The sequence below is a fragment of the Scaptodrosophila lebanonensis genome, unplaced genomic scaffold (genome assembly GCF_003285725.1).
Source record: "Scaptodrosophila lebanonensis strain 11010-0011.00,11010-0021.00 unplaced genomic scaffold, SlebRS2 tig00000092-arrow-pilon, whole genome shotgun sequence".
Classification (NCBI taxonomy): Eukaryota; Metazoa; Arthropoda; class Insecta; order Diptera; family Drosophilidae; genus Scaptodrosophila; species Scaptodrosophila lebanonensis.
The window spans coordinates 2,730,161-2,754,337 of NW_022060566.1; the positions used below are offsets into that span (position 1 = coordinate 2,730,161).

Sequence of the window (24,177 nt, forward strand, 5' to 3'; positions counted from 1 at the left end):
CGGCGACAAAGATTTGGTCAAAATACTTATGCCGTGCCTGAATCCGCAGTCAACTCACATTGTCATTTGTAGAAAGAAGGTGTGAAGAGTAATAGGCAAAATATTTTGCCTACATATTGTTGTTGCTATGAACTCTATATCCCGTATGAAAATTGTACCGTTATTCCTTGAAACTAAAAGCAACCAGCACCGATAGTCGTGAGTACAGTTCGTCAAAATAATTGTGCCGACCAGTGTATATACACATATATATTTATGTATGTATTCGTATGTACATAAAAGGTAAACAACTAATAATAATAGGCTTATAACATATCCATAAATAACCTAATAATTGTTTATTTGTGTAAAAATTATTGTGTGACTGACGACTACTGATCTGTAAACTGAATTAACAAACAGCAAAATTAACAAATTTAACCAAACTTTCAGGCTCCACAAAATGTCCATAGACATCTCAATATTGGCCCAGCAAGTATGTATGTACATATGTTTGCGTTTTAGTATGTATGTATGTTTTATGCTCACTCTTAGTTTTTGTTGCTCTATAAAATATTGATTTACACACCGCTGCTTTAAATAGTAATACATAGGTATGTACATACATAGCACTATAGTGTAGAAGTTCAGTTATATACTTGTATATTCTATAGTTTGTAGTTGCCGCTCGCAAATCAATGCATTTGTAGGTCTAAGACCTTTTCAAAATTTTCTGATTTGCTTTAAATTTATTTGAATTTTCTGTTTCTTTGTTGGCTTTTGTGTTTTGAGCGTTTGTTTGTTTGTTTGTTTGTTGTTGCCGTTGTTTCCACATTTATCACATGAAAGCCGCATGTGGATAAGAAACCTAAGTCCAATGTGAAACCCTTTTAATGAACCTCGTGAATTTCGTGACACTAAGCCATTCAGCGTGGCGTTAGATGTTCCTCGCCGCTGGTATTACTGCCATGTGGATCGGATTCTGATTTCGTTGTGTGTCCTTTATTCTGCAGCTGCACCTCATACTCGCTCTTAATATTCACGTACAGCTCGCTCTGCTTTTGGTGTTCCTCCTACAACAGAATGGGCATAGCATTAGCCTCAAAGAAACCCCTCTCTATATTATTTTCACTCACCATAATCTCGTCTATGCGCTGATTCGCATTTGGCACCTCAAATCGGTTGCCCTGATCTCGCAGCTCCTTCGCCACGTTCAGCTGTTGATTCAACGTCCGCTCGATCTGAACGAGCGAGTTGCTCAGCACGTGTTCGATTTCTTAAAGAGCGAAAGAGAGATAGGAAGAGGGAGAGAGAAAGAGAAAAGGAGTATATAAATAATTATACATAGTTAACAAATAACTTGCACCCGAATTTGTCAAACTTTACAGGTGTCAGAAATATTATTAATTTTATTAAAATTAAAATGTATCCTCTATTTAAATATGGTATTACGATTCAAAAATTTTTTTTTTAATTTAGTAATTTGTGTAAATATTATTTGCTTGTCTGTGCAAGTTGTCTTAAGTTGTTCACAGCATCTCCCAAAAGTGTTCTTATAAATATTATTATTATAGTCTGAGGTAGCTTGGTTTTGGACCAGCACAGCCGAATATACTATAGTCTCAAACACCTAGCATATTTATCTTGAATGAAATGATCCGTCAAGAAGATGTGAAATAGCTTCATAGTTCCCGTTTGTTCTTAGGATCCGAAAAAAATGAAATTATGTTAAAAATTATTTATTTATGGCTATACTTGTAACTTTCGTCATAATTAACATATCTTAATGAAACTTTGCAAACGGACTCACAATCACTAAGTGAAGGTATTTGCCAAATCTGAGTAAAAATTCCAAAATTTACGGGAGCTATCGAAAAAACACGAATTGCAGGAGTGTGGGGAGGTGTATCAGAAAAAAACAAGAACACAAACTCGTCCTTTCTCGGACTTAGGGGAATCTGGATACCAAGTTTGGTTATTCTAGCTCTTGTACTTGCTGAGATCCTTGCGTTCATACAGACGGACACACAGGCGGTCATCCTGCCACGCCCCCTTCCGTGTGTTACATACATTCGCACAAAACTGATATAGCTTCTTACCGTTTGGGTACAGCCTAGAATAAATATATAACAATGCATACACTCCTCCCAGAAGGGTCTACTCCAATGAGATTTGCAGGCTTTTACCAAAGTCAAGGGCTTTATTCGTCTCACCCCTTTAGTCGAACGACAGACCGGTTAGACCCTACGAACCTTATGTTCACCCCTTAATGGCGGTTGGAGTTACTTACCTAGGCTCGGCATAAAAATACGCTTCGATGGCTTAACATCATCAGCGTCTCCAATACTGGTGCGCTTCACTGTTGCTGTGGTCGACGTAGCCGCTCCTGACGCCGATGATGGAGCTTCACGGGCGAGCTGACTCTGACAGAAATCGCAATCGATTTCACTGCCGGTTTGGCAATTGCAGCCTTCGAGAAGAGTGGACATTGCGCTGGGCGATTTGACGGACTGTTGGGGACCACGCAGATGCTTTGCTGCTGTAAAATTCACGACGGTAACGCTTTTCGAAATTGAGGACTTGACGGAGGCAGTTTCGGGAGGAACTAGCGCCAATGGTGGGGTCTTGGAACTGGCCATATTTTGTGCCGCGGCCATACGAGCGTGCGACATGGACAAGGAGCTGCCCAGGAATAGGGAATTGAGTTTCTGATGCTGGGTTTTCGGTGGTTGGTCTCGCTGATGATGGTGATGCCGCGATCTGTGGCTTGCTGAACCATCATCGCTGAACTTGTCCACAGTCTTGTTATCATCATCGGCATCCTCACCGTCTCCGTCTCCGTCGTCGTTGTCATCCTCATCATCGATCTCATCGTCCTCATCGTCGTCATCGCCTTCCTGGTATTCGTGCGTCGCCGTCTTTTGCAGATTCTGGATGAGACACAGGACAGCCTTCTCCAGCTGAGCTGGATGCTCTGAGGCGGGCACATCCATGGTGGATTGTGGTATTTTTGTATTTATAATCACAGAGAATTTCTTTTTCATCTCCTGGACGCGCCGTTTGCCCTCCTCCTCGTCCAGCAATGTGTTGACGCACACAAAACTGTGCACCTTGTTCGTCTCCTTGTCGATCTCGAGAAAGCCTTTCGATTGCAGGTAAATAATGTTTCCATTACGGGTGAATAGCCGGTAAGTGGACTCTCCGTACGAGCTATTGCAGTCGTACACTGAAAGGAACACCAAACGTTTGTACTACTACTCACGAGGATGAGGTGATGGTTTGGTTTGTCAGACTTACTCTGTCGCAGCGCCACAATGACCCAGCGTACGTCGTCGTTGTGCATGAACGTGAAGGGACTAAGGTTACGCACCTCATCCGTCATATAGCCGGCTACGATGCCAATACGCTGGTCGCAGTCGATTATGCGGCCATCAATGAGATGTCGGGTCCGGTACTCTAGCGCGTTAGCGTCGATTAAACGGCTCGCGATCTTCGGTGGGCGGATGATTCGCGCACAGGCAGTGAGTACCTGAGAATGAGGATGAAGTGGGGAGGGTTAGTGCTATGGCCGCTGGGTGGGTGGTGTTCGTGGGTTGGCTTACTATATCGTTGCCGCTGATTGAGTGCAGGGGTATGGTGTCGTCACGGCCCCTTGAGCGACGTATCAGTTGCAGGCTGGAGCTAAATGTGCTGGATTTGCCGCGAGGCGCCTCATCACTGCGACGGAAACAACCATCGATCTTAACCACCTCATAGGCGGTTGGCTCGGAGCGTGGACCAGCGCGTGCCAACCTGTTGAGGTAGGCAGGTTAGTTGAGAGTTGTTGGCCAAGACAAGACTACGTACCGCACACGAAAACTTCGTTTATCCTCCCTCAGCTTTCGATCGATGTACTCTTCCTCCGATTTACTGCGTTGTCGCGTCTCACCATCGCCCACATCGCCCTCGGCATGCGCCTCAAAGAGATTCTCCAGTTCGGTTGGTATAAGCTGCTGTTTCAGCATGCTGTGGTCCTCAGGGTGTGTTATCTGCAGTATATTCTGTCCATACAGATCGGTCTATGCGGCAAATAAAGTAGAACAGTTGCATTAAAAACGTGGCAGAACATCAGATGATATCGGATGATTAACGCACCTGGCAGTGTCCCAAATGCTGCTCTATACTTGATGATATCAACAGTATCTGGCCGTGACACGTCAAAGTTACAAAAAAACTATCGAGCATGTTCATCAACGTATCCGTTATCTGCGGTCGTTGATGTTGCAACGTCTTACCGAAAGCTACAGTTGAACGAAAGAATGAAGAGTCACAATTGGCAAAAAGACCAAGGAATCTTAACACTCACCATACTTTAGCCGTAGACCATGGGCGGCAAAGCGGAGGACAGCCGTTTTGTCAACACGACGCGGTGATTCGGCCACGTGGGGCACCATCGTCGAGAGCTCCTGTATTGAACCATTTAGCTTGTCCCGACGGTTCTTCTCAGCTCGATTTCGTGCCTCACGGCCGCTACAAATCAGAAGAATAGATCATTCATTGTTCATTCTAATGAATATTTTATAAGGAACGAAGAAACAAATTTCTTATACTATACTATACTTGCATGTACTTTAAAATGATTATTCGCAATTATCCGCATGCCTAGAACCTACCATTTAGAAAATTTTTGCTACGAGAATATTAACAGGTGTGTGCTTTAACTTTTTAATTATTATTATAATGTTTTAAAACTGTTGAGCACCATGGCGCGTTAAGAACAATTATTTGCAGATTTATACTAAAAACGTTATCCAGAGGCCACTACGTGTATAACTATGAGAACATTAACAGGTGTCTAATGTGTACTCTAACTTTTCAATAATAATTATGCTAATTTGAGAGACATGGGGATTAAAACTTTACCTTTTTCATAGCAAAAATATACTCGTAGGTACATATACTGTATATCTATCTACATGTATAATGGAAGACTTAGGACGGGACAGGGGCTCATCATGCCTAAGAAAGCGTTCGAAAGTATATATGTATCATCAAAATGACCCCAAAATCGTTCAAGAACATAAATCTTTGCCAGGTTTATGAACTGCTGAGAAACATTGGAGAGCCGCTTTGGAAAATTTTTAAATTTTTAAGTGGAATGTCATTGGCATTTGTTTAAATGAAACCGTCCCATTCAGATAAAAGTTTGAAAAGCAATTATCTAAAACAAGCACGTCCGCCGGCTACAGAATTCACTTCTCGTTGAGCTCGATCTGATGAGCCACAAGCCCCGGGCTCATTGTGTCCAGAATTAGAGCGATTGATCGGTAGAATAAGGACAGGTTCATTCGATTATTGTTAGATACTTTTTAACAAGTACAGCGATTGTTTAATCATAGTTAGCAAAATACTACAATTTAATACTTTGCTAATGTCAGCATATTAAATAACAACTCGAGAGCTTGTATTTTAATGAGGCCCACTTCAAACTTAGCACTGAAAATGCGGAAAATGCCACTTAACATAGAAAGTTTCAAGTTATGAAATATGTATACGTATGAAGGCCCCGTTATTACATAAAAGACAATCCGTTAGTTGTTCTCAACGCTTCCGGATCTGTGAAGTACAAGTACACCCTGGAGAGATAGATGCACAGTGCCGCAAAATAATTCATAAAAAATGTAATTTTTATGACTTTTATAATTGTTTCTTTAAAAAATATTCGAGCCTATCGAGCTTATAGCTTAGGTTTTTGTTTTGGAAAGTCATAACAGAACCGCAAATGGCTTAAATTCCGTTTTTAAATTTTGGCATATTTAAGAAACAATTTTTTGAAATTACTATTAACTATGTTATTAAGTATTACTTTTATTTACTTAAAAACTTATGCCACAAAAGGCCTTCTGCTTTTTATTTCAAATTTATCAAACTTTTTTCAACTTCCACAAATCAACCCAGTAATTATTGCAATATTTAATAATTAAGTAAATTTTCAAAAAAAATTTCAAAGTCAGCTGTAATTTGACAGTTTATTCTGAATTAAAAATTACATTGTTCTAAGTTTCTATAAATTTAAATTTTTTTCAAAAATCAATCAAGATAATCATTGCAATAATCCATAATTAAATTCATTTTTGAATAGAAACAAATTATTGAAAAATCCAAGTTGGACACAGTTCTTTATTCTAAATGAAATAATTTGGCATTAAGGATTGTGTGCAGCGCTGTTCCCGATTCCGAACTCAATTAAATATGCCGAAAGCTTAGATTTTGTAAGAGAGCTTAAGTCTCATGAACTAGCGGCCTGTTTATAATTTTTTGTTTTGCCCAAATGGCTGTTCCTAAGTCACTGTGCGAAATGTAATTCCTAGAAACGCATACATACGTATGGATTTATATGTCTGTAGGTTTGTAATTGTGCAAGTAACTCATAGGAAAATATGAGAACTTGACGTGTGTTTAGTAATAGCACCAGCCTCGACCTTGTTGTTGTGTGGCCACAGAAGCCGCCATAGCCATAGCCGCAACCACAACCACAGCCACAGCTGCTGTTGTTGCCGCCGTCGCTGATGTAATTTATTTTAAAACGCAATTGCAAAATAAGTTCGCAATATATGTATAAACAAATGGGCGGCGTAAAATGCAGCGCGCCAAGTGGTAAGAGGTTGGGGAGGGGGAGGGGGAGGGGGAGAAGTGCAGCGACAACGACGAAAACAAAATGGCAAGAGAACATGGAAGAGATGATGAAGGCGCGCGCTAAAACTGTAAAATGTGCATTAGAGTGGTCGCATTTTTGGGGGAAGTCGCAGTATTGTTGTTGTTTTTGTTCTTATCATGATATAAGCATCATTCAATTGTGGGGACGGTATCAGTCACCTTAAAATTGGCTTTAAAGTTTGTTTTCTTTTCTTTTCTTATTGTTGATTTGTTGTTTTTATTGATATTACTCATACGCCCGGTGTATGCGTTTTTGTTTAGATTGTAGTATTTTTGCAACGTAACGTTTGAATAATAAAAGCTGGGAAGCAAGTTTTTAAATTCTGTAATAAATGTTTGCGACTTCTCTGAAGCATCACATCGTCTACGAAATGGCTAAATATAGCGTGAGATTTTTACGGCGTCTGTCTGAGACAGAAAAACGGAAGATTTCATACCTCTCCACTTATTAGATGTCGTAGGTAGTCAGCGTTTTTTAATTAGCAGGTTGGGGAGCAACTCAAGCAAGTTACGCTTCATTTGTGTTTTTTGTTTGCTTTTAAAATAAATTTACGCTTTTATATTTAAGTTTATAAGTAAAATATTTGTAATATAAAATACATTCATAAGTATGTGTGTATACATATTTATATCTATGTATATGATATCGCTGTTGTCCATTGTTGGCTTTGTCGGTGGACGAGGGAGGACGGATGGACGGGATAATAGCAGCTGGGTAATTGCAAAGAGCTGAGAATAAACAATCGACCGGTAACACTGGCGCAGCGGCATCGTCGATACTTTGTAGTTAAGTGGTATTAGCGTATGTGCGTGTGTGTGTGGGGACATTGTTTATTTAACTTGTTGCATTTGTGTTTGGTTTGAAAGCGATGTCCACGCACCTCGCACACCTTTTGCCCTACGGTTTATTTGTTGGTCTGTTTTTCCGTTACAATGTAACGACATGATAAGCACCACCACTTGCATTTCAAAAAGCTCTCTTTACCCCCTCTCTCCGCGCTCTCTCGTATTTGCTCGAGCACTTAGACGCTCTCTGACGAAGTTGACCTTGGGTAGTGCAGAATTTAATTTAAACGACGAGTCGCAGCGGATTAAGTAACGTGATAATGTAACTATGTACATATGTATGAGGCTCGAGTGAATTGTTTGCATAAATATGTACACACTTATATATGTACATACTTATGATTGTTGCTATTTATATATCAGGAAATGAAAATATCAGACAGATAGGGGTAGGGGTCTCTCCATGCTTACAATGTAATATCAGCAGACATATGTATCTACATACTATATACATATACATACGAGGTCTGTTCAAAAGAAAGGGTGAATGTTGAATTTTGAATTTTCGCGCTCTGTGTACATTCGATTACCGAAATTTTTTTATGTTGGTACATACTATATACATATGTTTATCATATGTTGGTCTTGTCTGCCAATTTGAATTGGTAGTTTGTTGCTGACAACTGAAAGGTTAGTCACGTAAATGTGTTTTCTTCGAATTTGACTTTTGAAAAAATGGATTAAAGAATATGTATTAACAAAAACAACACTCAACCACCACATTCACCAGATTTGGCTCCCTGCGACTTTATCCAATTCCCAAAACTGAAGAGGCCAATGTGAGGAAAGCGTTTTGCCACAATTTATGAGATAAACTTAGAATCGAAGAGCGAGCTGATGGCCATGCCGAAAAGCGCATTTCAGAAGTGCTTCGAGGAATGGAAGAAGTGCATTATATCTGAGGGGGAATACTTTAAAGGGGACAAAATGGATATTGATGAATAAATAAATACTTTCCAAAAAATTGTAAAATTCACATTTTCTTTTGAACAGACCTTGTACATATATTGTCCATAGGCTGACTCATACCGATATTGCCCATGCCAATACAATTAAAAATATGTATGTATGCAATAAAAGAAATCAATCGCAAATGCTCATTTAACTTTTGTATGTACGGGTATATCCTATCTATATGAATTGAATTTAATTTAATAACCAAATGTATCAAAGCTTCAAGCTAATACGCTTTCTCGTTTAGAATTTTATTCTCTTTATTTACTTTCTAATCAAAATCCGTGGTAGGAATATCTTACAAATTCAGAATCCACAGAGCAACGGATTTAAGCTTTGTACATCGGTTCTGCTTAACGATGTCGAAATATACAAATGTATGTTAATAGTGAATGACCTTAATTAGGGAGATCGATTGGGTATAGACGTATGTTTTTTTTTGTATTTGTTTCTTTTTAACTAACAGTTCCATTTAGCACTAAGCTATGGACAATTCGAACCACAAAGGAGCCAAATGTGTACACATTTGATATAATAAGTTTTTACATATATGCTCGTAAGCTAGCCCCAAACTCCAACATCCTGCATATTCTCATTAAGGAATTTTTGAGCTTGTATGGGAATTGAAGAACAATTTTTCGTGTTGGGGCTTTTATTTACAAATTTGAATTCGGGGACTGCAATCATATCATATTTTTTAATCCGATTCCACTCAATTCACATACTTGAAAAACATAATCGCTTAACGCTTTCCTTTCTATTATCAAGATTGGACTTTGGAAAATTCAACACTGAAAAGAGCAAAATATGGGTAAAAATCTCATCCATGAAGGGTCTTAAAGCTTGAAAACAAAGTGCATGGATGTACTATGTACATATGTATGCACACTTTAGACGCTTTTCAACGAAGTCGAATAGAGGGCTTATAAATATCTATTTATAGTATTTTTATACAAATAATTGTGTCGCCTACACTCGCAGTGTTGCAACTTTAATCTGCGAACATGTTTTCTTTTTTTCCCCGTATTATGTTTTAGCATTTTTGTTGTAAACAAGAACAAAAACAGGACATTGATAAAAATACGTAGAAGTGGTGCGGCTTTGGCGACCCGTGTCGCGGCGTCCGGCGCCAGGGGGGGTAGATTTATAGCTTTGTTGGGGAGAGGGTTGGGGAGAGGGGTGGGCTAGGGGGGGTGGGGCGCGGTATTTACATCGTTAGCTGAATGTTGATGTTGGCATCGGGTAACGGTAATTGCAACGCGCTTGCTTCAATCAGCAGACGCACAGTGGGACAGATAAACAAGAGAGAGTCGGGTCGCACTCTGAATGGATCAATTTATGCGGTGGCGGCGACTCCCACGAGCCGCGCATGCTGTGGGTTGGGATGTTCGATGTGGGATGGTCGCAAAAGTGGGCACCGATTAGCACGGCCGGGGGCGTCCACGATAGTGGCAGTGGGCGGGGGAACACTTACCTATTTGAGAGCTGAAACATTTCCATCATCGTCTCGTGTGGGTGTGAGTGCGGGTGCTGGTGGTGCGGGTGCGGATGCGTATGCGGATGATGGGCATGGTGCGGATGATGCGAATGCATATGACTCGGATGCCCCGCATACGGACTGCCATATGCGCCATGTGCGTAACCGACGTACATGTCAGGCTGACCTCCCGCATCGTTAGACCCTCCAGCAGAGACATTGAACGGTGCGTTTGGATACCACATGTTGGCATTCGGATAGAAGCCCGGCAGCTGACAGTGCGTTGGTTGGGAATGTGCGTAGGTGGCATGGAGGCGACCGCTGTTACTTCCCGGCGGTTGCAGCTGCAGTTGTAAGACCGGACTGTGTGGCTGCGGCCCCGGCTGTGGCCTCGGTGGCAATGGCGATGGATAACTGTAGTGAAAGCTTGTATGTGAGGGCGGTCTCAACAATAGATCTCCATTGGGCTGTTTCGGCTTTTGGTAGTAGCTAGTTGTCGAACAGCTGTTTGCCGTATACGGCGAGCTATAGTCCGATCCTAGTACCGAACCACTGTCGTCCATATAGTTCTCATCGCTGGCATCCTGCACCTCGTCCCAAGACGTGTAATCGCTAAGCTCACACTCTGTCTTGGTGAATGGCAGCAGGGCAGAATCAAAGTTTTCGGGATTATCATCGCCACCATCAGCAACAGCATCAGCACCTTCAACACCTTCCTTGTCAGCGTGTGGCGGCTTTTGCTCAGCTTGCTGATCCTCAACGTACGGAATGTCTGATTTGAGATCCTCATCATCTGGTAGCTGAGTTAGATGGGACTTACTTGTGGTCGCCGTTGCTGTCTCTAACGTTCCTGCGGTTGCAGGTTCAATGTAGGCATCCAAAGCGTCCATTTCGTAGTGGGCTATAATGACATCAAACGAATCGAGAAAGTACATTATAGAGAGTGGTAAAATGTTCACGCCTGCTTACAAGTATAATCTCTCTCAAATAAATACCGACCCGACCGACCGAAAATTTCATTTTTTCAGTATAGACAACTCTTCAAGCAATAATTCTTACTTTCTATATTAGATATTAGTTAATTAGCCTCAATGAGTTGTGTCCTTCGTCACTAGCATGGACTACATTTCACAGATGTTCATAAATTATTCAAAATAAGAATGTATTAGTATTCTTAATGGGTTGTGTCCTTCGTCACTAGCATGGACTACATTTAACTGATGTTTAAAAAAGTTTAAAGAGTTAACATTAACATAAGTCGTAGGCAAAAGTATATAAATATTAGTCACTCAGTGCTGATGATTTGTGTTTTCGTCACTAGCGTGGACTCTGTTTCACTGCTGTTCGTAACAGAGTGGAACATTTTAAAGATATTACTTGTATATTTAAGTACATACGTATATTCAATTCAATGACGTTCCTATATAACATATACACATTCAGCATACAAAAAACTCTAGAAATATATTGTATATATATATATACTATATATCGCATAGATCTGCTCTATAAGTATGCATGTTATTATTTATAGGCAGTGCCTTTAGCATAATGACAAAAACACACACATATATACATATATATACACATATATATATATATATATTTAGACATAAAAATACGTTCATATACGTACGAGTATTGCTGTCCCATTACTATGCGAAATATTTTCCGCCTCTCTGAGTCACAAATAGTTTCAGTTTTAGTTCAGCATTGCTTTGGAAATTTTATGTGGCAATTACAAAATTTTGAAAACAGAAATTCTTGAAAAATAAGCCATAAAACTAACAGGGTTATAAAAATGTTGTTGTTTTGCAATTCTCCAACCAAAATACCTGTGCCAAATCGACTTGCATAGCTCGAAGGATCCCTTTGAGTGCCACCCCGTCCACCCCGACCCACCACTCCGCTCCCACACAAATCGAGTCTCGCTCTACTTCAGCAACAAGCCAGCCATAACTGATATATGTATACTTATACGGTATACCTCCATTGAAGCTACGAGCAAGCAGTCCGAGGTCATATCCACCATAAAAGTCTATTTCGGAAAACTGCAAAACAATATTTACTTGAAGTTAAGTTGTGCAACTGATTTGCTTTCTTCGGTTGACCTGTCTTTGAAAAGCTTAGGCTAATTAGTAACACACACACACACACACCAACCCATCATTTATTTGAACACCTGCCTATTTGCATTTGTTTATTTTATTCTATAAGCTTTCGGATAACAACAAATAAAAGTTCGCAACAAAATTTGGATTGAGGAAATCGATGAAGAATCAAATTAATTGAATGGAATATAAATCAGTAAATATCATCTACCGCAATATCGACTAAATAATCAACATATTATAGTATGTACAAACTAAATACAATTGGCAGTCCTACAAGCGACAGATTATCGCTAATAAAACCTATTCTTTCATCAGTCTTACATATCTCTTAAAAATAAGTAGAATGGAAAATTAATAAATAAATTAGCTAAAAATAGTATTAATAGACCGATGTCAGCTATAGAAAAAATTGAGAAAGTTCTTCATAAACTTGGTATGCATCGATAGGCCAATTTTGGTCTTTCTAGCTATTAGCTATTAGCTCAAAGGATCACAATGTTCATATAGGCGGACGAACGGATATGATTATATTCGATAAAGATACGTTTCGTCATGTGCTGCCTGTTTAGCTCCTTAGACTACAAATATATGACAATATATATACATATATAAGATTTGGTAACAATTGTTTTTTTTTGTAATTACCGATTGTTCGTTTGAAACGGCTGACTTATCGAAAAAAGGAATTACGATTATATAGCTTTCAGAAAAACAAGAACGACTCAGCTTCTTACGCAAATCAACATCTTTCCTATAAGAATAGCTTTGTGACGGTGGTTCTTTCAGCGTTTTGTAATACTGAAGTGTTTTAGGGTAGGTATACGACTATGTATATATTATGATATGGTAAATTCGATTTGTTAAGTGTGACGATAAATTAAAAAACAAGTCGAATGGTAGAGTTGCATACGGCTGTCTCTGAAATACCCTTTACCCGGCATAAAGAAGAAAATTGCAGTTTATGAATTGGTGGCATTACCTATTATGCTTTCCAATATTCTTATGTTCATACAGATAGACCAAGGATTCACAGGACTTTATTCAATTGGTAGGTTTTTGTCAGACATGCTTTAAAAAAGCTATAAAGAGCTATGTACTTCTATTTATGTACATTTGCCAAAAATCTATTGGCTGAACAAATAGAAATTGATTTTTACGCTCGACGTGATTATTTTATAAACATTAGGAATAATATTATGCAGTAGCTGAAAAATTCAAATATCTAAAATATTAAAAAAAGTTGATTAAAAGCTTTTCAGTATTAAAAAGGTTAACTGACCACTAAATAAAATTTCTTTCAAATTTTTCTAGGCTTCAAAATTCTAAATGGTAAACAATTTACCAATTGTTTTTGTAATATAATATTCAATACTTCGTAAGCTACTAAATACATCACGTACGTAGGTATATCTATCAGATTTTTTTTCCTATGCAATGCTTTGTAATGGTTAGGCTATGCTGAAACTTAGGTATGAATAAATGAGCTTCCCAAAAAAAAATTATAAAAAGAAATATCTAAAAAAATGTTTAATATCAGTAAAAAAAAGTATACAACAAAATACCAAACATATCTAAGAGGTTACGCAGCGTCACTAAAATTGATAATTTTGGAGTATTTTTACCATTAAAGAAAATATATATTGGTGTCATTACAATGATGTTCTAAATTTTATAATTTTAATTGTCCAAATTGTTTCTACATAAAAAAACGGAGTTTTGAAAGTAGTTAGAGGTAAGAGCGCTAAAGGAATACTAGATACTACCAAGGGCGTAGGCACCTTTTACCAAAGAGGGGTGCCAACAAATTAAAATTTTGATTAAATAATGCACGATGTATTTAAAAAATGAGAAAACTTCAACAAATCCATAGCAATAGGTTTTAAGGATTTCATAAGCATATAACAAGTTTAACACCAGATAATACATTGAATTCGAAGAAGAGAACATGTCCAATAGTGTATTTAGCCATGAAGCATTCTCCCGGACAATGTTGGTGGTTGGCCAAACACTTCTTGACTAGATCGTTTCGTTTAATTGCGCTGATTCTATGCAATTCTGATTCTGTCAAAATAAACATAAATAACGTTCCGCACACACACACACACACACACACACACACACACATTTGAAAACACACACACATATGCACAGGCGCTGGCATTGCGAAAATCATTAAATGCTTAAGTTACAGGCCACAAAACACAAAAACAACAACATAGAAAATAATAAAAATGGCAAACACAACAAGAATGGAATGCTAGAGTCGTGCCTGCTCGACTCTTAAAAACCCTGTATCCATTTCGCAAATAAATGGAAAAACAATTTTTTTGTGTATCAATTTCCATCGGGCTTGTGTCTGCTTTTGCTGAGCAGTTCTTTTCGTGATCCTTGCGATCATACATAAACAGGCGGCTATATCGACTCATATTTCTATAGTCATAGCATAGCATGTTGGAACGATATTTAAAATTTCCTATTTGAATGTTTGCATTTTGCATTTCCCCTCATTAATCTAATTACAAGTAAATTTAAATTAAATTTCCCCATCCATCATAGTACAGTTTTTTAATACCCTGTATATGAAATGTTGCCTATATTTATAAATGTCGACATTTGGCAGGTCGGGTGTCGAAAAGAACCATTTCGGAGAAGTTTTTAAATATTATAGTATGATTTAAAGAACCTTTTTATGCGTTCTAATCAGCATAAATCAGTTAAAAATCAAATGGAACTTAAAAAAAGTTAAATGAATTAAAAGAGAAATAAGCATATACACCTAATTCTGTTTTTACACGGTAGATTGGTTCCTAAAAAAGTCGTCTTAAAAAGAAAAATGCAAAATGAATCGTGCTAAATGGAATAATTACATTTTTTAATTTTCAGTTTTAAATCAAAACCGTGTAAGAAAGACCGTGTAAAACAGAATTAGGTGTACATATACTTCGTGTGGTCTGCCTTCTTCTGTATGTTACATACAATCACACTGAAGTAATATACTCTTCCATCCTTTCGGGTACAGGGTATATAAATGGCAAACAAAAAATCAATTTCACTTACATATTTTGCGTTCTATTGCTCTGCATGAAGCGTGTCTACTGTTGTTGCTGCTATTTCAGTTGTTGTTGTTTTTTTTTGTTGTTGCTGCTGCTGCTGCAACTCCTGTTGTCTGCTCTCTGGCTTTTGGGCGCTTCTTTGAAGCTTTTTCCTCTGCGCGAGCTCACGCACTCACAGCCGAGTTGCTGTCGCTGTCGCAGTCGTCGTAACAATCGCTTATCAACCGTTACTACCACTGCTGCTGCTGCTGTTACTTTTTCTGTTTTTCTGTTGGCTCTGCTGCGACGACCTCAGCGTTCGTTTAACTTTTTGTATTGCGTATTTTGTCCGCCTTTATTGTTTAATTGTTATTCACTGTGCCTGTGCCAGTGCCAGTGCCAGTGCCAGTGTTGTGCGTCGCTCTTTTTTTCTCTTTCGACTCGAGTGCTGCTTTTGCTCCTGTGGGAGTGGAGGGGTTGGGCGGTGCTTTTGCTCACACTGGGAGTACATATGTACATAAATATTTAGATTATATGTATTTTTTTTTTATTTTTGTCACTGTTATGTATTATGTTGTTGTTGTTTTAGTTGTACTTGTAAATGCACTCGCGTTTGATTTGAGTATTTTGTTGTTGGTAGAGAATTTGTTTGCGACTTTTTACATATGTATATACATATGGTACGTACATACATATATATTATTTTATTTACTTCTGTTGTATTATTTATTTTATTGTACTTACATACATAAGCACACGCATAGAGTTACATATAGTACATATGTATGTACTACATACAATGTATTTAGGTTCTTGTTTGTTTCTGTATTGTTTTATTTCTCTTGCTGCTTAACTTGTTTATTTTACTTGTTTCTGCATTGTTTGTATGTATGTATACACACACACACATACCTACGTCGGTAGTCTGTACAAACAATTTATAAAATAATTCTCTTATACATTTTAATACTTTACTCATAAATTGTTTTTACTTTCTTGTATCTTTGCTCACTGTGGTTGTTGTTGTTCTCTTTTCATTTCTTCTTGTTGTTGTTGCTGTTGTTGTGGTGTTTCTTTAAAATTTGTACAGCTGTTGCAATGAAGAGGTATTTGTTGCTCTTTGTTTTTGTTATTTTTGCATGCCTCGACTTTTGCAATGTTTCATTTATTGTTGCTGTTTTTCGCTGCTATAATAAATTGTTATAAGCTGTACAATTAAAAAAAATTTAAAACTTTTTCTTAACGTTTTTTTTTTCACTTTTTTAAGCACGTACATAAGTATGTACATATGCTTAAAAGTATATATGTATGTATGCGTATATGAAATAAGCATTTACATATGTATGTACGTAGGCCTGCTTAAGACCACATTTCTGAAGTTTTTATATTTATACATATGCCCAGAGAAATAAACGAAGGCAAGAAGAGTCTCCGCTAATGTCGGAAAATGCAATTTTTAAAGCTAATGCACCGATTTTGATAAAACATTAAAATGCGTCACAGCAATTTAAGCTTAAAAGCATCAAACTTCTTTAGGATACCATTCCTTCAACAAAGTTATACTGGTAAAATGATTTTTTCCATTGACCGGTCCTGTGGCAGCATTATAATCTAGCTTACCGATTTTCATAAGACTTCAGATTCCAATAAGCCCCTTATAAATGAAAGCTTTGGTTAAGATATCTTTAAAAACAAGAGGTATTTGGTACTAACAGTGATTTTTTTTTATATATATTGATATATGTATACTCTTTCAGAGTTCTTTTCCCAACAATTTTCATATCAGTCTATTTTTTCTGGGCTCTCTAAGCATGAAAACCCGTTCCATACGACTTCAGTTCGGAATTATTTGTTTTTATATCGCCTCGAAAAAATTCTCAAATAACCCTTCATACAATCAAATATTTACCCAATAACTTTCAATTCAATTCTTATTCTCTAGGTTCCCTAAAGGCGTTCAATTTCTCTCAGTACTCTAAACAAGAAACCCCTTTCCTTAGTGGTTCAGTTCGAGGAAATGGGATTGTTTGTTTTTATGTCGTTTTCAAAACAAACAAACTGAAGAACATACGTGTTATTGAGGAACTCTCTTTATGAGCTCATGTAGAAGCGGTTTCTGTTTCCCCATTTCTCCATTTACATGAAACCTGCTATACTTCCTTTCATATGCTTTATTTATACACAAACACTGATACGAAATAAGTATATATACGAGTATGTACAGTTTTGGGTACAGGGTACGATTTCAAAAGCCAAAAATGCTGTGCACTTTGTATTCATTTCAGATTTTGTCCCTCGAACATATATTTTTTTAATTTATTTGAATTTACATTTTGCTGTTTTAATTTCTGCTTCATTGTTTTTGTTTTCTTCTGTGTGTGTGTTTTAAAAATTTAATGTGCTTTAAGATTTTAATGGAATTTGTCTTTTTAATGTTGTTTTTGTTGTTGACCGCGCCGCCTAATTCTTGCGGTTTCAGTTAATTAAATAAATAGTTGAATAAATTTGTGGTTTATTTCCCCCAAAACAACAGAAAAATGTTATTCTCCACCTGTAGATATCAGCATACATACGAATGTATGTCCATATAATGGAACGGAGGCCTGGCAAATGGCTCACTACGATTTATATTCGAAAATGCGATGTAAAGTCTATCAGTCAGGGAGAGACAGAGAGAGATCTTTGACATGACTACCTACAATGGCTAGAAACAAACAAGCTTCGCCTCTAGACTTTACTTATCTACAAGTATACAAGTAAAGAGACATTTTTATGACAATCCACATAGCAGAGGTTAGTATTTTATATCACAAGATATAACGAGGAATAATCGTTCGAATAATGTCTCAGTTAGAGATATAAAAGATATTTATTATGAAATATTTCTAGTATTATTATTTTAATCAGCTCACTACCTGAATTTAATGATTCTTTAAGAGCCAGTGGCTATTTTAAAGATTTACAGAGATTTCAGGATTATAGAAAATAATGTACTGTGGCACGCACAGCAAAATCTACGATGTAGCATAAAATCTAACCAAATTTCTAAAAATATAATAATTTTAATAGTAACAAAAAAAACTTCGTTTTTATAATAAAAGTCGTTTTTTGTACCAAAAGAAGAAATTCAATTTTAGACCAACACGTTTTGCCTTTACATTCGATAACAATACTTTTATGACGTAAGTTTTTGAACATTATCTTAAAAAGGGTTTCCTACCATGTATGTACACGCTTCCAATTCTCTTTGCCAAATTAGTTCTTCTTTTATATAAGCGATAATCTTATGCAATATGTGTGTTCTCATCGACTCATAAAGTAGAAGATCACAACCATATGGTCATCATTTAAATAATTCCAGTTGTTAAATAATAATAGTATGTTGAGAACATATGTTGGAGCATATTTTTGATCGATCAAGCCCATCTATTTGACATATAAAATATATAAAGGAATAAATATATTTACAAATGCCTGAAAACGCCAGAGAAACAAAATGTTGTTTATCTCTGGCTTTCAAACGTATACAGAGCTCAGAACATTCATATCTGCAGACAGGCGAACACAGCTAGTTCTGGGAATGTCTGGGACTGTCTGGGAATTTAGAAATATTTGTCTATGCAAACATATCTCGAATAATAGAAACTCTGGCACACTTTTAATGAACTACTGTCTGTTCAGCAAAATTCAGCAGAAGAATTTGCAAAGAAAATTGCAAAACTCTCCAGCTAATACTTATATACTTATAGTTATGTATACTTTACTGGAACAAAGGCCTGATATTAGGACTAATACATATTCGTTGAAAATTAAAAACATTCAGAGTTCTTTGAAATTATTGGGCAGCAATATTATTTCCTTCAGAAACCAGCAGCAGACTTAGGACTTGGGTTAGTTTCTAATAATAATTACAGATTATAAGCTTGGCTTTACAAATCTCACCCCGACTCTGCAACACATTTTTATGTTATTCTATCCACACCGATTATAGTTTTTATTTTCTTTATTATTTTCTACAAATTTTGTCAATTGCGATAATTCCACTGGCGAACAAACTTCACATAAAACATCTATACCAGAAGTAAAAATAAATAAATAAATGCCCAACTATAGCTGCCTTACTTGTTTTTATTTTGTTCTTTACTTTTAAATCTATTTTTTTGTTATTATTACAAATTATGTGTCAGAGACTCAAATTTTGGAAAAACAGCAGTGTTTATATTATAAGTAGAATTTACTAGCCAGAACTATTATTTTGAATAAATATAACATTTGTTTTTTTTTTTTTAATAAAAATTGTCTGTCGCTCTCGACAGTCGTTTCAATAAATAAATAAAGTAAATAAATATGAACAATAAACAAATCAAAACAAACAAACTAAGATAAAATCATTTTGCGTTCTTGAAACGGGAAGGGTGTTATAACTATAAAGAGGCCCTTGAATGGCCCGAATTTGGTGAACTTTTATAGAAACGCAAAGGGAAATGAATTTCTCTATTTTGTGTGATTTGTGTGAGAAATATTGAAAAGCATCAAAGGGCCTGCAATATATGATTTAGCTAAAAAGCTAAACATAAATCTCATTTTTACACGTCGTATGAGTAATAGTATGTATAGAAAGCAACCTGAAGGCCTCCAAATTTAATGGCTTGGTTCTGTTAATACGTATATTTAACAAATCTAAAATGGAAACTTGTAAGATGGTGGTGGTGGGAGCCACAGTTTTCGACCTTCAAATTAGCGACCACACACTCATATATACATATACATACATACATACATATGCATGTATGTATATATATTTGGTTTTTTGATGTTTGTGTCTAAATGAGTGTGTGTGTGTGTGCGATGGAATGAAATGGAAGTTATATTTGGCTCGTTACTGGTGGTAAGCCAAACACAATTCACGGATTGCAGATGCCACTGTTGCTGAGTCGTAAATGTTACACAAACACACACTCACACACACATATGTATATACATACATATATATGTTTATACACATACAAGGACAAGGCGCGTCGCATTCGTTTAGCAACGAGCACGAACAAGTCACGACAGGCCACAATTTGAGCGCGTCGCAACATCAAACGTCGTTGTCGCCGTCGTCGTCGTCGTCGTCAAGGCAGGAACAAAGCCACCATCAGCAGGATGAAGAATTGGAGTTGAGTTGTGCGCAAGCCTCGCCATCAAGTCTGGGAGTCGGAGTAGAGCCGACAGTTCTTCCACATAAGGCACGAACACTTCTCAAACCTGTCAAAATATTGCGACCTGTACTATTTGCTTGGATTGTTGCTCGAGCTTTATTTATATTTACGCGATGTGTGTATGTGTGTGGGTGTGTGGGTGTTGGTGTGTGCTTGTTATGGTTTCTAGGGATATGTAATAGCCAGAAAAACAGCATAAGCACCAACTAGGAATGGGGTGCGTTGGCAAGCGCGGTATGATCCGAAATTTGAAGCATTCATTCAACTTCATTAATGACACCCCATGACACCAGACTAGAAATTAAACTCAAAACCTAACTTGAAATTCTAGAGCAGTTAGGCAGAAAATACAATTGTTGTCATCATGTCTCACAATCAGGCAAAAGGTCTAGTCTAGCGTTTAGTGCAGTGTCATAAGTCCAACTCTAGAATTCCAGAATTGTAGAACTGTTTAGAAATGAGGCAATTCCTATTCCCCGAACTCGCTGTTTATGCACTTGTTTAAATTACATTACAATTAGAAACTCTATATTAGAAAAATTTAGAAACTCTGATTACTAAACCCAAAGTTTCATATTTTCGAAGCTATCAATTGCAGTTTTTAATCGAAAATTTGTAAATATTAATCAAGCTTCATCATATAATATTAATTGCGTGTTGATAAAAAGTTGGAAATTTGTAAGCATATAAAAAAAATCTCCTTAAAAAACAAATAAGCCAATACATCATCACATTAAGTGTTGACTGATATTTCTTTAATGTTTTGTTAATATATTTTACACTTTTTTAAATAAATTGAGTCTTGATTAAAGGTTGGATATTTTTTTAATGTTTTGTTAAGCCCTCTTACTTTTTCTTTAATATTTGTGTGTTGATTAAAAGTTTGATCTTTTTTAAAACAAAACTAACACGTTTTTCAACAAATTAATAAGCTACACATTTAACTTTTCACATACTTTATCAACCTTTTAATTCCAAGTTTAATATTTCCCTTCGATTTTATAAAGCATGCGTTTTTTCTTTTATACTTTTGGAAATGAATTGATTAAAGGTTTGATATTGTTGTAAACAAATTAATAAGCTGAGCTTTTGATTACACAGATTTAAAGTTCTTTATCATTGCAATATAACTGAATAGTTTAAAAAGTGTAAATTACATTTAAATTAATCACATATTTAATTAAGCCATAATTTTGTTTGATTATTTAAAGTTTTTAATAAGTTTTTCTAAAATCACGGGTAATAACCTACTCATAAATTTAAATTCTTTCTATTATGTTTTATTAATATATTTAAATTAGTTTTAGTCAAAAAACAATAACAATTATTTACTCAAAAAAAAACTTAAACTTGTTACAACAAAGCGGCTTATCAATTTATTTTAATTTGAATTGAAATTTGCGTTTAAATTATTTGCCTGTCCGACCGTAGCATTAGATGGATGGCTTTGTTCGGTCAATATTAGGGTGCGAAGTGTCTAAAATGATTAAAGTTCTATTAATATACAAACATAGGTGACAACACCAATTTGAATCGCTTGCTAATATTTTGCAATTAAAAGATAGTTAGCGGTATTAATAATAATGAATGGGTTCTGATGAAAATACTCTTAACCAAGGTGCTGATGCTTGTGATTATCGGGAGAAAGATATTGCGGAATAGTACGCAATAGGCGAGATCAACTTTAAATTCCCACTGACAAGTCAAAAGTAATATTCAGAAGTGCTATTCTATTCTCAGAATCTTATCGGGTGGAGAAATTAAAAGGAAATCTATGAGTTGATTAAAACATTTAGCGGACTGCCTGGAAGAAGTGCAGTGTTTAAAGTCTAAAGTCTCGTGTATAATATTTTAGAGATTCTAAATAATATATCAATCATAAATAAAGGTTAAATAGTGTAAAAATGTAAAGATCCATAAGAAATATATATTCTTTATCTTGAGTATAACAAGGCGCCTAGAAAGAAGCCAAAACTTTTGCGAGCTTCAAAAAATTGCACATCTTCAACATCAAATATTTCTCTAAATTCTAATCTAATAATTCTAATAATGCTTTCATTATAAACTATGTATAAGCATATCCAGTGGGTTTTTTTTTTCTGTGGGACCGATTTTGAGTACGATACTGAAAATTGTAAGATTTTCGGTGCCAATAAAGAAAATATTTAGTTTTGGAATGTCTGTATTGAAATTGATACTGGAATTAATAAACTTTTAAGTATTTGTTTCGAAACCGATATTGAAAATTGTAAACATTTCCCGTGTCTGCCTTGAAATTGATACTGAAAATTGTAAATTTTCCTGTTTCTCTTTTGTTTGTCTCGAAATCGATACTAAAAACTGTAAACATCTCAGCTTAGCTAAGTTCAGTTCAGTTCAGTGATTATGTTAGAGCCGGCGTCAAAGGCTTACTAAAAAATCAACAAACACATTTGGCGCGCTGCGAACAAATAAACAGCAAAACAAACAAATACCGCGCACCACACCGCACCAAACCACCGTCCCATAGACTGACTGGCTGGCTGGAATGGACAGATGTTCAGAAAAGCATTGCACGTGCTTTTTTAAAATTACATTTGTGATGTCTAGACGATATCCATGCTTGAGGCACGTTCAGCCATTTGTAAAATTGTTAATTCATAAAGCAACAAAATAAATTTTAATAAAGGAGAGCCATTTAAAACAAAATGCATGTACACATATGTCATCCGATAATTGTCAAGTTGGAAAATGCTCATTCTAAGCATTTTTGTATCGGAAAGTTATTTACAAAGTATACATTTCGACTTCAAGAAACCACTCACAAGCCAGACAGTTACTTCCCGGTCACTGCAATATTGCAACATTTAAATAAACGCAATTATCGCCCATAGATTCATATGATCTTTATTCCACGAAAAGTTTTCCCACTTTTTTTTACAAACAAACACACCTAATTTCCAGAAAGATTTTGAAGAGTTTTCAAAACTCAAACGGCTTTGCTTAAGTCGCATTTGGTTGAGCTCTCTTAAAGTAAACATCTCTTAAGGTAGAGAAATATTGTTGAACACCATTAACGCATTTGAATGAAATTTGTGAAATGTAATCGGAAGTGGAAACAACAAAATCGAACGGAAACGGAACTGCAGCTGATGCCGATAACTGATAACGCACTCTGAACTCTCAGCCGACAAACTTCCACTGTCTTTAAGAGTACTGTAGCAGAGAGCGCGATTTACATGTATGTATATGTGTGTATACTTGTATGTATAGAGAGAGAGAGAGAAATAATTACTGGTTTGTGTGTGCCATTACATATTATCAAAATTGAAAAATATCATGTACGATCTATCGCTTGGCTGCCACAATCGCAAATTTCGTGACCACCGACTACCGAGCCACCGCACTGATCAAGCGAAGATGTGAGAATATTTGCACGCTATATGAGAGCGAGCGCTTTCATCTAAACCGATTATAAAGCTAAATGTAAATGTGCACGAGTTGGCGGGCGTTGCGCCAAAAAAAAAGAAAAACAAACATGAAAAACAACAACAACAACTACACCTAAACATATGTTGTAACCGGTGCGTATACGTATTGTCTGTTCAAGTCCAAGGGCATTACGCATACGCCACGTTGTAAATTAGATGCCCGAATTGGTGGGGGTATAGCAGCATAGTCATCAATCGTCAATCGCTATTCGGTAGTCAGTCAGAGTTAATCAGTTATTCAATTTAAAATAAGTTAATATATGACGGCGGCAGAGTCGTTGGCGTCAGCGTCGGCGTCGTCAGTGACGCGAAAGGTAACAGCAACGGCATAGCGATAACATCAGCGACATTTTTTTGTAGGGGGGGGGGGGGGTAGGTGGGGGATCAGCGACTCGGGAGAGA

The 24,177-nt window shown here is 36.6% G+C and overlaps 1 protein-coding gene across 1 annotated transcript; it reads right to left on the minus strand.

The window, feature by feature from the left end:
* Positions 1-323: 323 nt before the first annotated feature.
* On the minus strand, positions 324-15,814 carry LOC115627149. The gene is made up of 10 exons (XM_030522727.1): positions 15,124-15,814; positions 9,950-10,853; positions 4,325-4,488; positions 4,114-4,259; positions 3,826-4,037; positions 3,582-3,771; positions 3,277-3,508; positions 2,270-3,205; positions 1,116-1,255; positions 324-1,052 (listed from the first exon to the last, which is right to left on the minus strand). The coding sequence occupies exons 2-10, from the start codon at positions 10,840-10,842 to the stop codon at positions 906-908; spliced, it is 3,060 nt and encodes a 1,019-aa protein (XP_030378587.1). The 5' UTR covers positions 10,843-10,853; positions 15,124-15,814; the 3' UTR covers positions 324-905.
* Between the last annotated feature and the right edge of the window lie 8,363 nt (positions 15,815-24,177).

Bases quoted from the DNA above. Each gene is read 5' to 3' on its own strand.
- LOC115627149 (XM_030522727.1), bottom strand. From the start codon at position 10,842: ATGGACGCTTTGGATGCCTACATTGAACCTGCAACCGCAGGAACGTTA. The intron at 4,489-9,949 runs GTAAGTGTTCCC...TCTGATTTGTAG, and splicing joins ATGTTTCAGCTCTCAAATAG to CGGCCGTGAGGCACGAAATC. The intron at 4,038-4,113 runs GTGCGTTAATCA...TTTGCCGCATAG, and splicing joins AGCATTTGGGACACTGCCAG to ACCGATCTGTATGGACAGAA.